General features: G+C 31.5%; 1 protein-coding gene across 1 annotated transcript; it reads right to left on the reverse strand.

Annotated features, from left to right (window-relative positions):
• Positions 1-5815: 5815 nt before the first annotated feature.
• LOC116015751 lies at positions 5816-6343 on the reverse strand. The gene is made up of 2 exons (XM_031255923.1): positions 6221-6343; positions 5816-6118 (listed from the first exon to the last, which is right to left on the reverse strand). The coding sequence occupies exons 1-2, from the start codon at positions 6341-6343 to the stop codon at positions 5816-5818; spliced, it is 426 nt and encodes a 141-aa protein (XP_031111783.1).
• Positions 6344-17638: the final 11295 nt, after the last annotated feature.

The following is a 17638-nucleotide window of genomic DNA, read 5'->3' on the forward strand; positions in this document are numbered from 1 at the left end:
TTTTTTTTTTTTTTTTTTTTTTTTTTTTTTTGAATTGATAAACTATGAACTAGGCTGCTAGCTTTACCTCCTTGTAATCGAAAATTTATATCATGGATCAGAACCCACATTTATATTATGGAACATGGATTGAAACGAGTTACAGAATTCATACTTGTAAAGTGTCAAATTTCATAACACAAAACACCAAAAATCACTCCACATGACCCATAGCATAACATTATAGACTCGGTTGGATTGAAAAGACGAGGTACAAAATTCTATAACACAAGACACAAAAAATCATAACATATATATGCTATATATTTACTTATTTTTCAAATATGATTTAGGTACATAATTTTTGTTCATAGGCACAAAATTTCACAATACAAGACACAAACATTCATAACATAAGACACAATTACTAATTTATTTAAAGTACAGAATTCATACTCATAAAGTACAAAGTTTTATCGCGCAAGATACAAAAAATTATAACACAACTCAAACACATGAACCAAGTTCCATTGTGCAGTGTGAATCCTAATCTATAGTATATATAACGATTGCTTGTAATCTTTTACCGGTTAATGTCACAAAACAAGTTCTATCCAGAGTGCATATTCAGTAACCATTACCGAATTTACCATAAATCAAAGAGTTTGTTATCCCATTGACGTTTCAATAAGCACATACGTACATTCCTTAACTAGATTTGAAACTTGAAAGTGGGCCTAGTAGTAATCCACCTCCTTTCAACCATTTAATAGCTATTCTTGAGTCACTCTTTATAATTCTGTCTGTTCAGTAGAACTTATTAGGAGCTTATAATTTATTTTAAGCTATCCATAAACTATAAATATGAATCATGGATGAGCTGTATAATAACAAGTTGAAGAAAATCTAGAAGCCCACCCCCATATATGCTCACTTTGGACTTGCAAGGCAAGCCCCTATGGTTGTGAGCTGGAGTTGCCAATTTGCCGTAGCGCACTGGTGGTCTCACTATAGCGAAAAAGGATAGATGACGAGTTTGAAGCCAGCCAAGCAACTACTTTTAGGCAAATTATGCTATGTAGAGTTAAAAAATTGTGAATATAGAGTTCAAAAATTGTGGATACGAATTCAAAAATTGTGTTATACTGTTGAATATTACCGAGTTCTGTAATTGTGAGTATAGAGTTTTTTAATTGTGAATATAGAGTTATGTAATTGTGAATATAAAGTTCTGCCAAAGACCTTGTGGTCTAGTGGCACCCGATTTATATTCCATGTGGAAGAGAGTGGGTTTGAGCTTTAGTGGAAGCGAGGCGACTGTTGACGACTCTTTGTGTTTCAGAAGTACTAAAAAAAAAAAACAAATGGCAAGCAAAGAAACAATTATTATTATTATTATTTTTAATTCATACCGCGACTCTTTGTGTTTCAGAAGTACTAAAAAAAAAACAAATGGCAAGCAAAGAAGCGACTCTTTGTGTTTCAGAAGTACTAAAAAAATGGCAAGCAAAGAAACAATTATTATTATTATTATTTTCAATTCATACAACGTTTTGAAGCAAAATAACGAACGTTATTTTGGACCTGAGTCTACCTTGCAAGGTGGATCTGGATTCATGGCATAACAACCGCTACTTTTAGTATCCAACAAGCAACTACTTCTAGGTTAAATTTTTACTAAATATGCTATTAATATAATTACTTAAGTAAATGCCGTTGCACACTTGCACCTGAGTCAAAGTCTAAAGAATCAAATTCAACTCTCTAGTTATCTATAAACTAGTTACAATTACGCGTGATGTGTTAAACATGTATATCTTAGGAGTCAAATTTTAATAATTTCGGCATTGTATTTTTGTCACAATAAATATAATAAATAATTTGTTTTATTTATTTATTATGGCTTGATTAATATTTTATGTTAGTCTATGCAATTTTAATAATTTTTTATTTTTAAGAGTTAAGAATATGAGTGCTGAGAAATTGGTTAACTATTGTAAAATGTTCGTAGTTGTATGAATATAATTCTAATTAGACATTGCAATTTCGATAAGACTATTGCATTGTTTGACTTATAATGTGACGAGTCACATGCCATTTCATATGTAGTACAAAGAACATGTATGCAGATGCTCGTTAGATAACAAGTTCATGAAACAATGAGTAATTATAAAGTATTAATATGTATGTTGGTTGTTACAAGTATGTAACAATCTTGTTGAGACGATATGTTTGTTTTGTACACAAGGTGAACTAGTATTTATCAATATGTCTTTATTCTCTTGTGGCAGAAGTGTCAAATAGTCCATATACCACTCGCAAGTGCTCAATTAAATCCTTGTTTTCAAATAAGTTCTAATTTGTCACGTTTACTTTTAAAATTGTTTTTGTTTAGCATTTTTTCCAAGTTTCCATCAGGTAACCCTTGTAACATTTTCCATTAAGAAAATGATTAAATGGTGCAAGATATTATGGTTCCTATAAATGGCTATTAAGTGGTGCCATTTAGTATTGTAACGGTTGTAACAGAAATCGTTACAAAGTCTGTGTTGATGGCATATAGATTATAATAGGATAGGTCCCCACTGCACAGGTCTGTCTTCTAACAATCTATACACTATCTATATTGAACTTGTGAACAAGTGGGGGACACTTTGCAAAATTTCTACAGCCACAACTAAGGCTATCCAGAGCAATTTCAAGTCAATCTACCAAGAGCAACTATGGTTAGTTGGAGGTTAATCCCTATTAGTGCATATACAATACATGCATAAGTGTATATATGTGATTATATGAGTTTGCTTACAACCCTTCCATGATGCTGACATAGAATTTAAATAAAAATAATTTGATGACTTGTTTCATTGTTGGACTCATTCAAAACCCAGAGAAAACTGTTACTCTCTCCCTCCTCATCCTCACCACCATTATCGTAGCTGCCGATCTGAAAACTAAAAATTGTTTGTTGCCTTTCACTTGTTACTTATGTTCCCAAGTAATCCCACAATATCTTTAATACGAGATTGCTAAGAAAGCTTCACTTCAATTAATTTGAATCAAATTCTATATATTCACACTAAGACTATTTTATTAAAAAAAAAAAAAAAAACCACGTAATAACCTTTGAAGAGTGTGAGGGGCCTGGAACATCAGGCCAAATATATTAAAACCCAAAGGGAACATACAATCATGTGTAAGCTAAGGAGGAAAGCCATAATATCAATTTATCAAACACAATTTATTATAGCTTATTTGAAATTTGAAATAAGTTTTTTTTTTTCTTCTTTTGAAATTCCGACCAATTTCCAACTAATGTAACCCTTTGACCAAAAAAAAATCATTTTTTGCGATCAATTTATTTTTTGATCGAAAATGAGGTTTGAAAATCGACGTTTTCTAGCAGTGAAGGTTGTCAAGGCAATATTGCGCTATGTTTGCTTGCTTCATATCTCAAATTAAACCAAAGATTATGATTTAGGCAATGCATGATGAGCTCAATCAATTTGAGAGTAATCAAGTGTGGAAGTTCGCAATCATTATTGCATGGATCATGGTCCACATAGCTGTGTGGACCATAAATAAAAAATACATTTTAAAAGTACATTATTTTTGTACATAAAGTACATTATTTTAGAGTACATTATTTAAGTACTGAAAGTATATTATTTTATATATACTATCAAATAATGTATCTTCAGTACAAAAATAATTTACTTTTAGTATAATAAAAATGTACCTTATATTCATGATCCACACAGTTATGTGGACCATGGTCCACACAATAATTTGCCGGAAGCTGGTTCCAAGGCCAAAATGTAATTGGCACCAAATGGTATTCCTAAACTCATAAAATATTACAATTAGGTCATATTGCTGAATAGATTACGATTGAAGTGGTGCTAATGAAATGAACACATACATGGTGTCCATCCTGATATTTAATTAGATTTTAATTACAAAATTTGTATCTTATTTTTTTTTAAATTTATTTTTTAAAATAATTGAGTGATTGAATTTATAACTCTTTTTTTTTTGAAAGCAGAATTTATAACTCTTTTAATAATTAAAGAACTAAATTAATCAGAAAGTGTTGATGAACCAAAAGTGTGAATATTTCTATGTACAGTGAGAATGAACAATGATAATCTATTAGCATTATTGAAATGTAGATGTAAATAATACGGAATTTGCTTATAATGGCTTCTTTTTTCTTTTTTTTTTTTGTCTTTATTCAAATATAGAAAGGGAAATTATACTTTTTGTCTTGAGTTATATCCCATATGTAGAGTCTGTCTTTAATTTAGATGTATTGAATTATGCGATGGACCCAGATATGGACTCGGGTCCACCTTGCAAGGTGGACCCAGATCCAAAACGTGCATATGAAATAACGGTGTTGTTAGTGACATTGGTTCCTCAGTCAATGATATATATATATTTTTTGGTGAATATAGAGTTCAAAAATTGTAAATATAGAGTTTAAAAATTGTGAATATAGATTCAAAAATAGTGTTATACATTTGAATATAGAGTTCTGTAATTGTGAATATAGATTTATAAAAGTGTGAATATAGAGGTCTGTAATTGTGAATATAGAGTTCTGCAATTGCGAATATTGAGTTATGTAATTTTGTATATTGAGATCTAAAATTGTGAATATAGAGTTCTAAAATAGTGAATATAGAGTTCAAAAATTATGAATACATCGAAATGAATTATGAAGACAAACGGCAAGGAATGGAGCAATTTTTTATTTATTTATTTATTTAGACCGCGTCATTTTGAAGCAAAACAACGCCGTTTTGGACTTGAGTCCATCTTGTAAGGTGGACCCGCCCGGGTCCATGGCATAACAACCGCATAAGGCAATTTAAATCGTGGACCAAGGTCCACATCGCATTATGGACCATGAATTATTGAAACAACAAGGTACATAATTCATACTCGTAAAGTACAGAATTTTATAACACAAAACACAAAATTTCACCCCACAAGACACAATTACTAATTTGTTCCAGGTACAGAATTCATATTTATAATAGTACAAAATTTCATAACTTAAGACACAAAACGTCATAACACAAAACACAAACACACACATGATCCGGGGTCCATAGTATAGTGTGAATCCTAGTCTATGGTATAACTATCGGTACTTCACCATGCAAAGGGGAAAAAAGCTAAGCTTTGCTAAATAGAGCCCATGCAGATGGGGACAAACCCAACCTCCCTATACCAATATTAAGAGTAGAAACAAAGTCTTGCTGAGCGACAGGATAGCGCGCGATTCGATTTTCACAGAAGATATGGAAGACATTGAGAAACCCAAAGCCTAAAAATTAATCTGTGAACATTAGTACAAAAAAGCACATCCCCTACATACACTTGTAAATGTTAAGACTCTTTGTGCGCAAAGTATACATGCAAGGGTAGAGACTGGTGACTAATTGAAAACTCGTAGAAGCTAGCCTTACACAAACCAAATGAGTAAGACTAAAGAAACTAAATTGAAAGAAGACAATAACACAATCGATCTATAGCTCCCAAGAACCCTAAGAAGACCTAAACCAACATCCTGAAAGACAAGACATAGACACTAGAGAGAATTCAACCCAATCAACGAACTAGCAGCAAGACTGATAAGCAATAATTAGAATTGATGATACGGTCATATGCCAGAAATAAAGTTATTCAAGCGTTCTTGTATTCGAATGGTATCCATTCCAATTCTGGGTGAAAATGCCTATCCAACAAAGATGAAGAAAAACAATTAACGTTGGCAACCAAACAACTATACAAAAATGAATCATGCAATTAACCAAACAAGTATGGTATACTACACCTTGCAAAGAATTGTATGGTAGATCTTGAGATCCACAGTGGAGTTGGTTGCACTCACAACTTCAGCGCCACCTTCTTCGAGAATCTGAAAGATTTTATGCATCTTCATCAGCTTCTTCTTATCCGACCCACACACTATATTTATCTCCAAAGTTTCTCCGCTTTCACTTTCTTTCACGGCGATTTCAACTGATAGTTGTAGACTATCCTTTTTTGCTTTTAGCTCACTAACGTTTTTTTCTAGTTGTTTGATGCAGTTAGTGGCATGATCCAACACGTCCAAGTTCGAAGATTTTTCCTGTACGTTCACAACAAATCATTAGTTTTAAAGATAAACACTCCAATCGATGGGTTTCATATATGCATGCAGATATATACATAAAGACAATTAATATAATACCAGAGAGTTTTCAGGAGAGACGACAGCTGCGAGCTGTTGATAAAGGCCCTTCATTTTCTGCCGCCGATTTTTCTCCTTCACATGCCGGTCAGGTTTGGGTACGCTGCTTTCCGGCTGCCACATGTCCCAAAGCTTTTTATTTGTAGGAGTATTATAAGATCGATCTAAAACACTGTATATATAGCCTTAAAATAGGCCCACACCGGTGGCCAATTAGTTTTTGGTTGATAAATTATGAAACACAGAATTGAGTCTGATTGTCCCAATGTGAGAGTCACACACTCACACCGTACCCTATATAGTGGACTCTTTGCGAGCTCTAAGTACTGGTTGTCTCACCTAATAAATAGCTGAGTTAGGGTGATTTAATATCTTTACGAATCCTATGGGACCCTAAGGTGAGGAGGTGGGGAGGGATGGTTCGAAAAACAAATGCCAAGTTTTCATTTCCCAGATTAAGTGCAATAATCATCATACATATTACATTCAATTCGTAATACTCCAAAATACGGATTGCATTTTGTATTTATTTTATATTTTATTCCTTTAATAAATTTAATAAATGTAACGAAAGTTTTACGCTTAGAGAGAGTACACTGTACACATAATTTTCCATTAATAAATCATACACCTCGCTTGAAATTTGAGAAAAGAATTATGGTAAAAAAGAAATTTATTTATCATTCCAACTTCAACTTATATGGTTTGGATTGAACGGGAAACGAAAACCAAGTTAGGTCGGGCAAATTAAAGTTTGTCTTTTTATTTTATTTTTGTATTTTTATTTTTTATTTTATACTAGTTGTTACTGTTGTAAACGACAAATTATGGTCCACATATAAGTAATTAAAAATGGTTACATTTTTTCGGCCAAATTTGGTCAGTGATTTGGCTGGGAGGATATAATCTGTTAAAAAAAAGCATAGTTAGGGGACTAATTTATTAATTTTTAAAGTCAAGTGTTGCAATTAACAGGAGTCCTATAGTCATAGGACCAAAAGTGTAATTTTCTCTTATACAAAATAATGTACTTTCAGTACTCAAATAATGTATTTTCTATGAACATAATGTACATTTTTAATATGTTAAAAGTACATTATTTATGTACTGAATGTATATTATTTGATAGTATGGTCCACACAGTTATGTGGATCATAGTCTACACAATAATGATTGAAAGTCTAATTAAGTGACATGCATGGACCCATTTTTACAGTTCTATAAATAAATATAGACCAAACACCTTGTAATATAGGCAAAAATTTGTTTGAGACCGTCTCATGAATCCGTGTTCATGGCAAAAAAGGATTATAGACAACTTGGTGTGTAAGTATCACAATTTATTTTTAATCAGTACAATCTTTACATAAGCTCTGTTACAATGTAGTATTACTATTGAAGCATAACGCCCCTACTGGGAATCGAACCTGAGGACCACAACTATGCCGTTTAACCACAAGATATTTGGTCGTATTATAAATAATTAAAGCATGTGTTCCATCCTATCTCAATTAAAAGTCTAAGCTGATAGTTAGATTGCATATTTATGTTTATATATTATATATATGCTCAACATAAATAACATTTTATTTATTTTAATTTGATATTAAATTTTCTATAATAAACATTATAATTTCTATCATAATAATAAGTAACTATCATATATTTCATGTATCTCTGAAATTAAAATCTAGAAAAAAGTTACAAGTCTGACTTTTATTATATAGTATAGTGCGGCAAAGTTTATTCCATATTAGGAATTAGGAGACGTGCATAACCTCAAGCTTGCACGTCAAGTTTTGGACACTTGCCTATTGTGTGTGTGAATTGTATTTGAAGTTGTCATTCACCGGCCATGTACGAACAAATTAAACTTTGGCTTTTTGAAATATTATAATATTATATTGTGAAGTCGCACTGAAATTGTCAATCACATCATTCAGAATTGTATGGCAGTACGTGATTGTGGGCGTTCCTTAATTAATTAGGCCGCTGTACGGCTATGCCGGCTGTTTCTATGGACAAATGGGAGCCGTCACCTTCGAATTTCCTCAAGCTAAATATTGATGTCGCAATGGATTTTGTATGTGGCTTATGGGTTTTGGTTGGGTCGTGTGTGATGCGGTGGGTACGGTGGTGGGGATTGTAATGTTTACTATGATGGGTTTTTACTTCGTTCGTGAGGCGGAAGTTTTATAGGTGTTTGGGGGACTTTGAGTTGGATAAAGTAAAAAAGTTGGCAATAAGTGGTTCTCGAGACTGATGCTCAAGTGGTTACAAATGTTGTTCATAGTAATGGGAACTTGACACCTTTTGGAGGCATTATTCATGGCATCTGGCAACATTTGCTTAATTTACCTAGAGTTGAATTATGTTTTGTTTAGAGTTTTGCGGATGCGCTTGCTGATTGTTTAGCTAAGCGAGCATTATGTAATGAGAGGGAAGGGAGGATTGAGTGTTTTGACTTTATTCATCGTTTTGTTTCAGCTTTGATTTGTAGACATTTTGTGTTTTGATTTATTGTAGTGGATTTTTGGTTTTTTCAAAAAAAAAAAAAAAAGAGGATACATTCATATAAACTTTAAAATTATGGCGCGCACACACAAACACACACACATTTGGCTTTTTGAAATATTGCCTAGTGGCACTGAAATTGTCAAGCACGTCATTTAGGATACATTCATATAAACTTTAAAATTATGACACACACACATGTTTAGGGTCCAGTGCGAAGCCTTCTTCCGGTGTAAAAATGTGGTGTGACACGCCTCCCTAATGATCATTGACTCTCTTAAAATAAATTCTATATGAAATGTGCACTGAAAAACTCAAAATTATGCACTAAAAGGCAAATAGATATGCAATTGATGCAATTTTTGATACCGAAAAGGGAGGCTATTCAACTAAGTGATATTAAAGCAATTACCCATACAAATCGTTTGTAAATTAAATCTCACAAATTTCATTACAAATTTAGTTATATGTTATTGAAAAGAATGCACAAGATATAACAAATACGGTCCAGAATTGTGCATTTGAAGGCAAACAAACATGCATGTGAAAGCATAACAATGTGCATTTGAAGGCAAAAAACATGCACTGGAGGGAAAAAAAAAGGGTTCACTTGAATGCTAATTATTATTATTATTATTTTAATTTTTACACAATAGTAAGACTCATACACTTGTAGGCATTAAATTGAGCACTTGAAGGCATAAAGAGGACCACTAGAAGGCAAGGGAGAAAAAAACGACACTAAAAAGGAAAATTCGAAGGAAATTAATTGTGCACTCTTAGAAATGAAAACATACACTTGACAGCTACAAAACGTGCACTTGAAGGCTACAAAGCGTGCACTTGAAGGCTAAGAACATGCACTAGAAGGAAATCAAGGGTTCAATAGAATGCTAAGTATTATTTTATTATCTTTAACACAGTAGTAAGACACACATGCACTTGTACGTATGAAATTGAACACTTGAAAGTATAAAGAGGATCACTAGAAGGCAAGAGAAAAAAAGATACTAAAAGGGAAAATTAGAAGAAAATTAATTGTGCACTCTTAGAAAGGAAAACATGCACTTGAATGCTACAAAATGTGCACTTTAAGGCCAAATATTTACACTCAAAGACACAAAGATGTGCATTCAAAGGAGAAAAATATGTACTCGAATACAAAAGGCAATCTGACCTACTTACTCAAAATTACAAATATGCCACCGCGCGTTTTTTAATTAATATTGAATATGGGCTATTGATTTGGAATGCATCTACGGTTAGTATTTGTGCACATTTTTTACTTGTAGAAACTTTTTTATTTGATCCAATATATATGCAAGTGGGACGAACACTCCCTTGAAGGTGCTTCCCTAACTCTTTTAGCTACAACCAACAAACACAAAGAATAACAAAGAGAACAGACAACCACAAGAAACAAAAACACCAATAGCCCAATAAGACAATAAAACCCAAAAAAGATATAATAACACACTGGCACATAGTCACCAACAAAATTCATCATAGCGATGCACACAATATAACAAAACTAGGCACACAATACACTAAAACTATGCACACAAGAATTCGTAAATCATATGAATAATTTTTCAAAGCATCATGATATACCTAACTCAACCTTAACTAATATAAACCACTAATAACCAATAAATGAAACCATACTTTACAGTGATAAAAAAAGTCCATAAATACACATACTTAAAAACCTGAAATATTTTAAATTATCTATCCCAACTCAACATAATTAAGTAAATAGTACACATAACCAATAAAAAAATAAACTCTTGCTAGCTTCCATTTACAAATTACCAAGGTAAGGCACACAATGAACACAACATGGGCACACACCAACACTTAAAACATGACAACAAATCTAAAAACGATTCGAAAATGCAGGAAATAATAAATTACAGTTATAAAATATTAAATAATTAATTATTAATTTAAGACTGAAAATATTCCTCCTATTTAATCTAAATGGATCTATTAAAAAGGTTGGACACACAGTCATTACACCATGGGCACGCAACTAAAAACATATCTTATTAAGACCCTGTTGAGAACACTAATACTACACACACACAACAACCGTAAAAACATGACAATAATTTTTAAAATGCTCCAAAAATGAATGAACACAAAAAATTACAGTTATAAATATTAAATAATTAATTATTAATTCAAAAATGGGAACAATCCTCCTATTTAATCTAAATGGATCTAATTTATAAATAAATCTATTCATTACAGTGATGAAAAATTCATAACTACTCCTACTTAGAAAATTAAAATATTTTATTTTATTTTTCCTAACTCAACATAATTAATCAAACAGTACACATAACCAATTTAAAAAGTGCCAGTAGCTATCTTCTAGCTATAAATTACCAACGCAGGGCACACAATCAATACAACATGGGCACACAACTAGCAACATACCTTATTAACATCCAGTCCAGAACAACAATGCTACACACACAACAACCCTTAAACTTGACAATAACTTTAAAAATGATTCAAAAATAAAAGAAACAAAAAATTCGAGTTACAAACATTAAATGATTAATTATTAATTTAAAATTGAAAATATTCCTTCTATTTTAACTAAACTGGATGTAATCTAAAAATGAATCTATTCATTTCAGTGATAAAAAATCCAAAACTATTCCTACTTAGAAAACTAAAATATTCTATTTTATTTCTCCTAACTCAAAAAATGAATTCAACAAAAATACATAAACGAATAAAAAAATTGCCAGTGGCTGGCTTCCAGTCACAAATTACCAACGCAGGGCACACACCGAATACATCATGGGCACACCGTCAATACATCATCGGCACACACCTAGCAACATATCCTAATGACACCCTGTCCACGCCAATAATGCTAGACACACAACAACCCTTAAAACATGACAGTACTTTTAAAAATGATTCAAAAATGAAGGAAACAAAAAATTTCAGTTACAAATATTAGATAATTAATTATTAATTTAAAACTGAAAATATACCTCCTACTCTAAATGGCTATAATTTATAAATGAACCTATTCATTACCCAGATAAAAAATTCATACCAACTCAGTATAATAACAATAAACTTAGTAAAAAAACACATAATAAGAGCAATATTTTCCAATTACTAAAAAAACATAAATATATCAATTGGTAGATATTAATACCAAAATAAATACAGAAAACAGCCAAAGACCTTGTGGTTTAGTGGCTCCTGGTTTACACTGAGGACTGACTCTGTTACAATGTAAACCTAATGAAGCACTAAGGCTCGAACCCACTCCCTTCCACATGGGAGTGTAAACCAGGTGCTACTAGACCACAAGGTCTTTGCCCTAACAACCTAATTTATTATTATTTTTTTTTTTAAATCTTATTTGTTTTATATTTTTTTTCCTCCCATCCCATTTTCTCTTAGAATCTTCAAATTGAAGGTGTGTTTGGTTCGCATATGGAAATCGGAATCGGATTGTGTATCAAATACTTGGTAATGCTAATGGGCTTTGGTAAAAATATTTTGCATGTTTGGTAGTAGGGTGGAATGTGAATGACTATTAATAGTTGGGGAAGTAATTGAGAAGGAAGGGATGAAACCCTTATTTTATTAGGGAATGAGTTTTGCAATTGAAAGGCTAATCAAAATCCATAGTAGTGTTCTAAAAACCTGTCAACTAAACAATAACAATGATTTTGATACTCATTCCTAATAGCTAAACCTGTCAACCAAACACATTCTGAATTCTATAAGGCATAACTACAAATTCAAGAACAAATTAAGAGAGAATGTCAACCGAGATAGCCAATGGAAAACCTTATATTTGTCAAAAAAGAGTTGTTGTACACCATATCACCACCAAGAAAAAGATATACGCCGTCTTGACAATAAGGAAGATAAGTTAACTTAGGTAGTTATAAACATGAAAAGCATGTTGTTTAAGTTATGGGAAACAGCTTTGGACACAGCTATTGACCTAAGAAGGAACAACAATGAACAAATATAATTTGCTATGCAAATATAAATAAAAGTTCCTTTAAAGTTAGAGGGGTTGATGAATCTAAGGCAATAGCGGAGCAATACTCAAGCATTATTCTAAAAGCTAAGGGCCGTTTACTAACTGAAAAATTTCTCCAATTTTCTAGAAATTAGGAAAACTTGTAAACAGAAAACAGAAAACATGTTTATTAGCACAGTTTTCCATTTTGAAAATAGGAAATAATTTTTCAATTTTCTAGAAAATTGAAACACTATAAAAAACTGTTTTCTAAATGGAAAACAGAATCAACTATCATCTATTAGACTATATATCACTATAACCACATTCTCACCATTATCTACTTACATATTTATTCATTACTATGATTACATTTATTATCATCTTCTTTTACTTATCATCATCTTCTATCTTTTCTACTTGCATTACTTATTTAAACATAACTTATTTGATTATGCTTAAAATTATACATCATTCACATTATCAAAATAAAAAATTGAGATCTATACCACGTTTTATATTTGGATTGAATTCAATTGATTATTGGTTTGGATATTTTTAATTATGTTATATCGGATACAAGTTTGGTCTAGATATCGGATATCGAAATTTCACACATAGTACTATATTAGAATTCAAAATAAAAATTATATATTATATACATGTCATTCAAATGAATATATCCAAACATATTTTAAATATTAGCTCAAAAAATATTAATATTATCTAAACTAAATTTTATGTGAACTTAATAAGTTATTGGTTCATATATATTTTTATTTATGTTATGTATAGATATAAATTTGGTTCGGATATCAAATGTAAAATTTTTACATATATTGGACTTAAAAGTAAAAAATAAATTTATTCTATTTAAACAAAATATATTTTAAATATAAGGTCTAAAAATCACATGAAATTAAACTTATTGTTAATTTTATAACGTTAATCTAAAAAAATAAATTTGAAAAAATAAGTGTTAGTAAACAAGTTTTCTAAATAGAAAACAGAGAATGAAAACTGGAAAATTAGAAAACCGAAAACAGAAAATAGTTTTCTGTTAGTAAACAGGCCCTAAGCTTTCAAGTATATCTGAAATCTCTAAGGCAATGTGTTAAAACTTGGGTAATTGGAATTAAATATTTAGGTGCACGTGGTTCAAACATTGGAATAAGAATGATAATGAGAATTAAATATTTAATAAGGTGCCAAAGACCTTGTGGTCTAGTAGCACCTGGTTTACACTCCCATGTGGAAGGGAATGGGTTTGAGTTTCAGTGGAGGCTACTGTTGCAACTATCAACTATTTGTGCTCTAGTAGGTTATATATATATGACCTGACCTTTTTATTTAGTTCTTATTCTTTTCGTCTTCATATTTAATTCTATTGTTCAAAAGTATGGGAAGAGAAATGTAATGAGCTTTATTATTATTATTATTTTTGGAGACAAAATGTAATGAGCTTTATAATTACCAAAGTATTTGAATCTAATAGTAGGACAACAAAAATAGGAAAACAACCATAGTAATACATATCAAATTTCATAGTAGCTTACAAAAGTCCCGACCAAAAGCCACGTAATAAGTTTTCTTGAATCCTCTAGATTCACAAGTGTCCAACTCCAAAAGATAGTTGGATGAAAGTAACTCAAGGGGACTTGGTGATATATGGATCCTTAGGGTGAAAAGCCAAGTAGTACTACAGTGAAGAACAAATGGACTATGTGGAAGATTTGTGTAGCAAAGGACTGTTGAGATGAAATTCTAAGTTAGTGGGGTGCCTTCATAATCAAGCTTCATGAACGAGCATAACCATTTGTATTTTTGTATTATAATATATATTTAGGGTGCGTTTGGTTCGCACATGGGAATCGGAATCGGAATGGGTATCAAATACTTGGTAATGGTAATAGGTTTTAGTGAAAGTATTTAACATGTTTGGTAATTAGGTGGAATGGGAATGATTATTAATAGTTGAGGAAGAAAGGAGGAAGGGAGATGAAATCCTTATTTAATAAGGGTATGAGTTTTGTCATTAATGGGGTATTCCAAACCCATAGTAGCATTCACAAAACCTATCAACCAAACACAACAATCACTTTCATACCCATTTCTTATGCCTAAACCCACGAACCAAACACACCCTTAGTAAAAATTATACTCTACCCTCCCATCACTATAAAATTTTTCTCTCCCTTCGTTTTTACTTTATATATTTTCACAATCCATAATAAACACGCACAAACACTTTACAAAACAAACTACTACTTTTCAAAAACAAGAAAAGCAAAATACTTCCGCTACATATACTTTTGTGCTATAAAATATGGAAAATAGTTAAAAAGAATCTACTCAACAAGTAGATTATTGTCTAGATAGTACGCAACAAGTAGATTTTCTTTTAAATTAATAATTTTAATAATTGAATTACAAAACATAATTCGTATCAATTAATTCATCAATTTAAATAATTATTACCACATATAACACACTATAAATCTCATAATTAATATAAAAAATAAATAAATTCACAAATAAAATATGCAATTACAGTGTAGTCAACAAGTTTTGAACCCTTGATCTCTTAAAATAATAAAATGCTTATTACCAACTAAGCTACCTTAAATATTATTAATTGATTTTCTATATAAAATTATATTTTCTACTTCTATTAAAATATTTATTAGATATATACATACACATATATATAATATTACTAATTAATTTTCTACATAAAATTGTATTATCTACTTCTATTAAAATATTTATTAGCTATATACATACACATATATATAATATTACTAATTAATTTTCTACATAAAATTATATTATCTACTTCTATTAAATATTTATTAGATATATACATACACATATGCTAAAAATCCTGTCTAGGCACCGATTAATCACCACCTAGGCGCTAGCCAGTCGACCGCCTAGCAAATCACCTTAAATGGTGCTCTAGGCGGCTGGCCAGCTAGGCGACCGCCTAGGCTGCCTAAGCATTGCCTAGGCCGCTTAGGCACTCACCGCCTAGGCGTCGACTAGACCTCCTAGGCACCGACTAGGCCGCCTAGTCGGCCGATTAGCTATTGTCTTTTTTTAATGGGTTATAGCACCCAAAACAATATCGTTTTGTGCGAAATAACTCTAAATTGTACAACCTCTAGATAGTTTTTAGGTTAATATTTAATATTTTAGTATTAAATATTAAAGTATTATATAGTTTATAATTATTAGTCTTTAAAAAATTAAAAATACTTAAACAAATTTAAAAAAAATACATGTATGCCTAGTTAGGCGCCGATTAATCCCCGCCTAGGCGTCCTAGACACTAGGTGCTCCACGAACGCCTGAAAAGCGCCTAGCGATTTTTTCAACCATGCACATATGTATATATAATGAGATAGGGTGAGGTGGGGTAAGGGGCAACTGGCCCCATTGCTCCTCTCTGGATCCGTCCATGTAGTAGTCTATACTTGTTGTGCCGAATAATCTTTTGTCAATAACGACTTTGATGTGCATTTGTGCTTAGCATGAACGCAATGTGCATTTGTGTCAATGGGATTAGATAATCAAATTTTGACAAACTCGATTTGAATCTTAATTGGTTAAATTTGAACTTTTCTATAAATTTCAAACTTGGTGTGCAAATAATATTTACATGTTTATTTATTATTGAACATAGCCGAAAAGGTTAAAGAATATCTAGAGCATTCTTCATCAAGTCCATTATATTTGTTGAAATATTAGTCGGAAAACTTGAATAATAAAAACAATGAAAACGGTAAGTAGTGGAACATTGCAACAACGTAACATTCAAGTACGACAACAACAGTAGGATGACTGATACAGTAGCATACAATTTCGTTAAAAACTCAATGCCCATTTGACTTTCTACGTGGCATACAATTTCGTTTAAAACTCAACGCCCATTTGACTTTCTACGTTCAGCTGAAAGTGGAACACATGCATTTGGTTACAATCTTTTTTCGATAGAAAGGGAAACATTTCACGCCACTTAGGTTGCACAAAAATAGAAACATTTATTCCAAAAAGCTTAGCGTATCGGTTCGCTCGTAACTTAATATCACAACTGAGGGCAGTAGTGTTGGAGTTCGAATACCACTGAAAATATGAATGAGAAAAAAGGCACAAAATGATAGAATGTGTGAATTAGATACTTCGACTGAGGGCAGTAGTGTTGGAGGCACAAAATGATAGAATGTGTGAATTAGATACTTCGACTGAGGGCAGTAGTGTTGGAGTTCGAATACCACTGAAAATATGAATGATAAAAAAAGCACAAAATGATAGAATGTGTGAATTAGATACTTCGTATGAGTTCGAATACCACTGAAAATATGAATGAGAAAAAAAGCACAAAATGATAGAATGTGTGAATTAGATACTTCGTATGCACATGAAAACTAGAGTCTGATAGGTTGGTTAATTGCGCGACTCATAATTTACCTCTGCAGGCTCTAGGGACATAATGAGGCTCTCTAGGGACATAATGAGGCTTGATCTTTAGACCTGTAATAGAAAAAACCAATAATTACCAATTAAGCTAGCTTAACTTTTAGTAATTTTTGTGTAATAATATATTATTTATTTTTACTAATGCGAGCGTGCGCGCACGCACACACATAGATTAATGATCATATGAGAACCACTCATTCCGTAAGAACATGAGAACCAATCTGGTACATTAAAAAGACATATCTATGGATGAGATTAATTGACGAAATTAAAAATGTGTGTGTATATATGGAGCGTTATACTATGTGTATATTAAGCATGTGTGCATATCCTATGTTGCACACAACACATGCTATATATATATATATATATATATATATATATATATATATATATATATATATATATATAGGGGG

This window comes from Ipomoea triloba, chromosome 4 (genome assembly GCF_003576645.1).
Source record: "Ipomoea triloba cultivar NCNSP0323 chromosome 4, ASM357664v1".
NCBI lineage: Eukaryota > Viridiplantae > Streptophyta > Magnoliopsida > Solanales > Convolvulaceae > Ipomoea > Ipomoea triloba.

What these genes read in the sequence shown, in the direction of transcription:
- LOC116015751 (XM_031255923.1), bottom strand. Translation starts at nt 6,343, where the DNA reads ATGTGGCAGCCGGAAAGCAGCGTACCCAAACCTGACCGGCATGTGAAG. An exon ending in TCTCTCCTGAAAACTCTCTG is followed by an intron (nt 6,119 to 6,220) that starts GTATTATATTAA and finishes GTGAACGTACAG; the next exon opens with GAAAAATCTTCGAACTTGGA.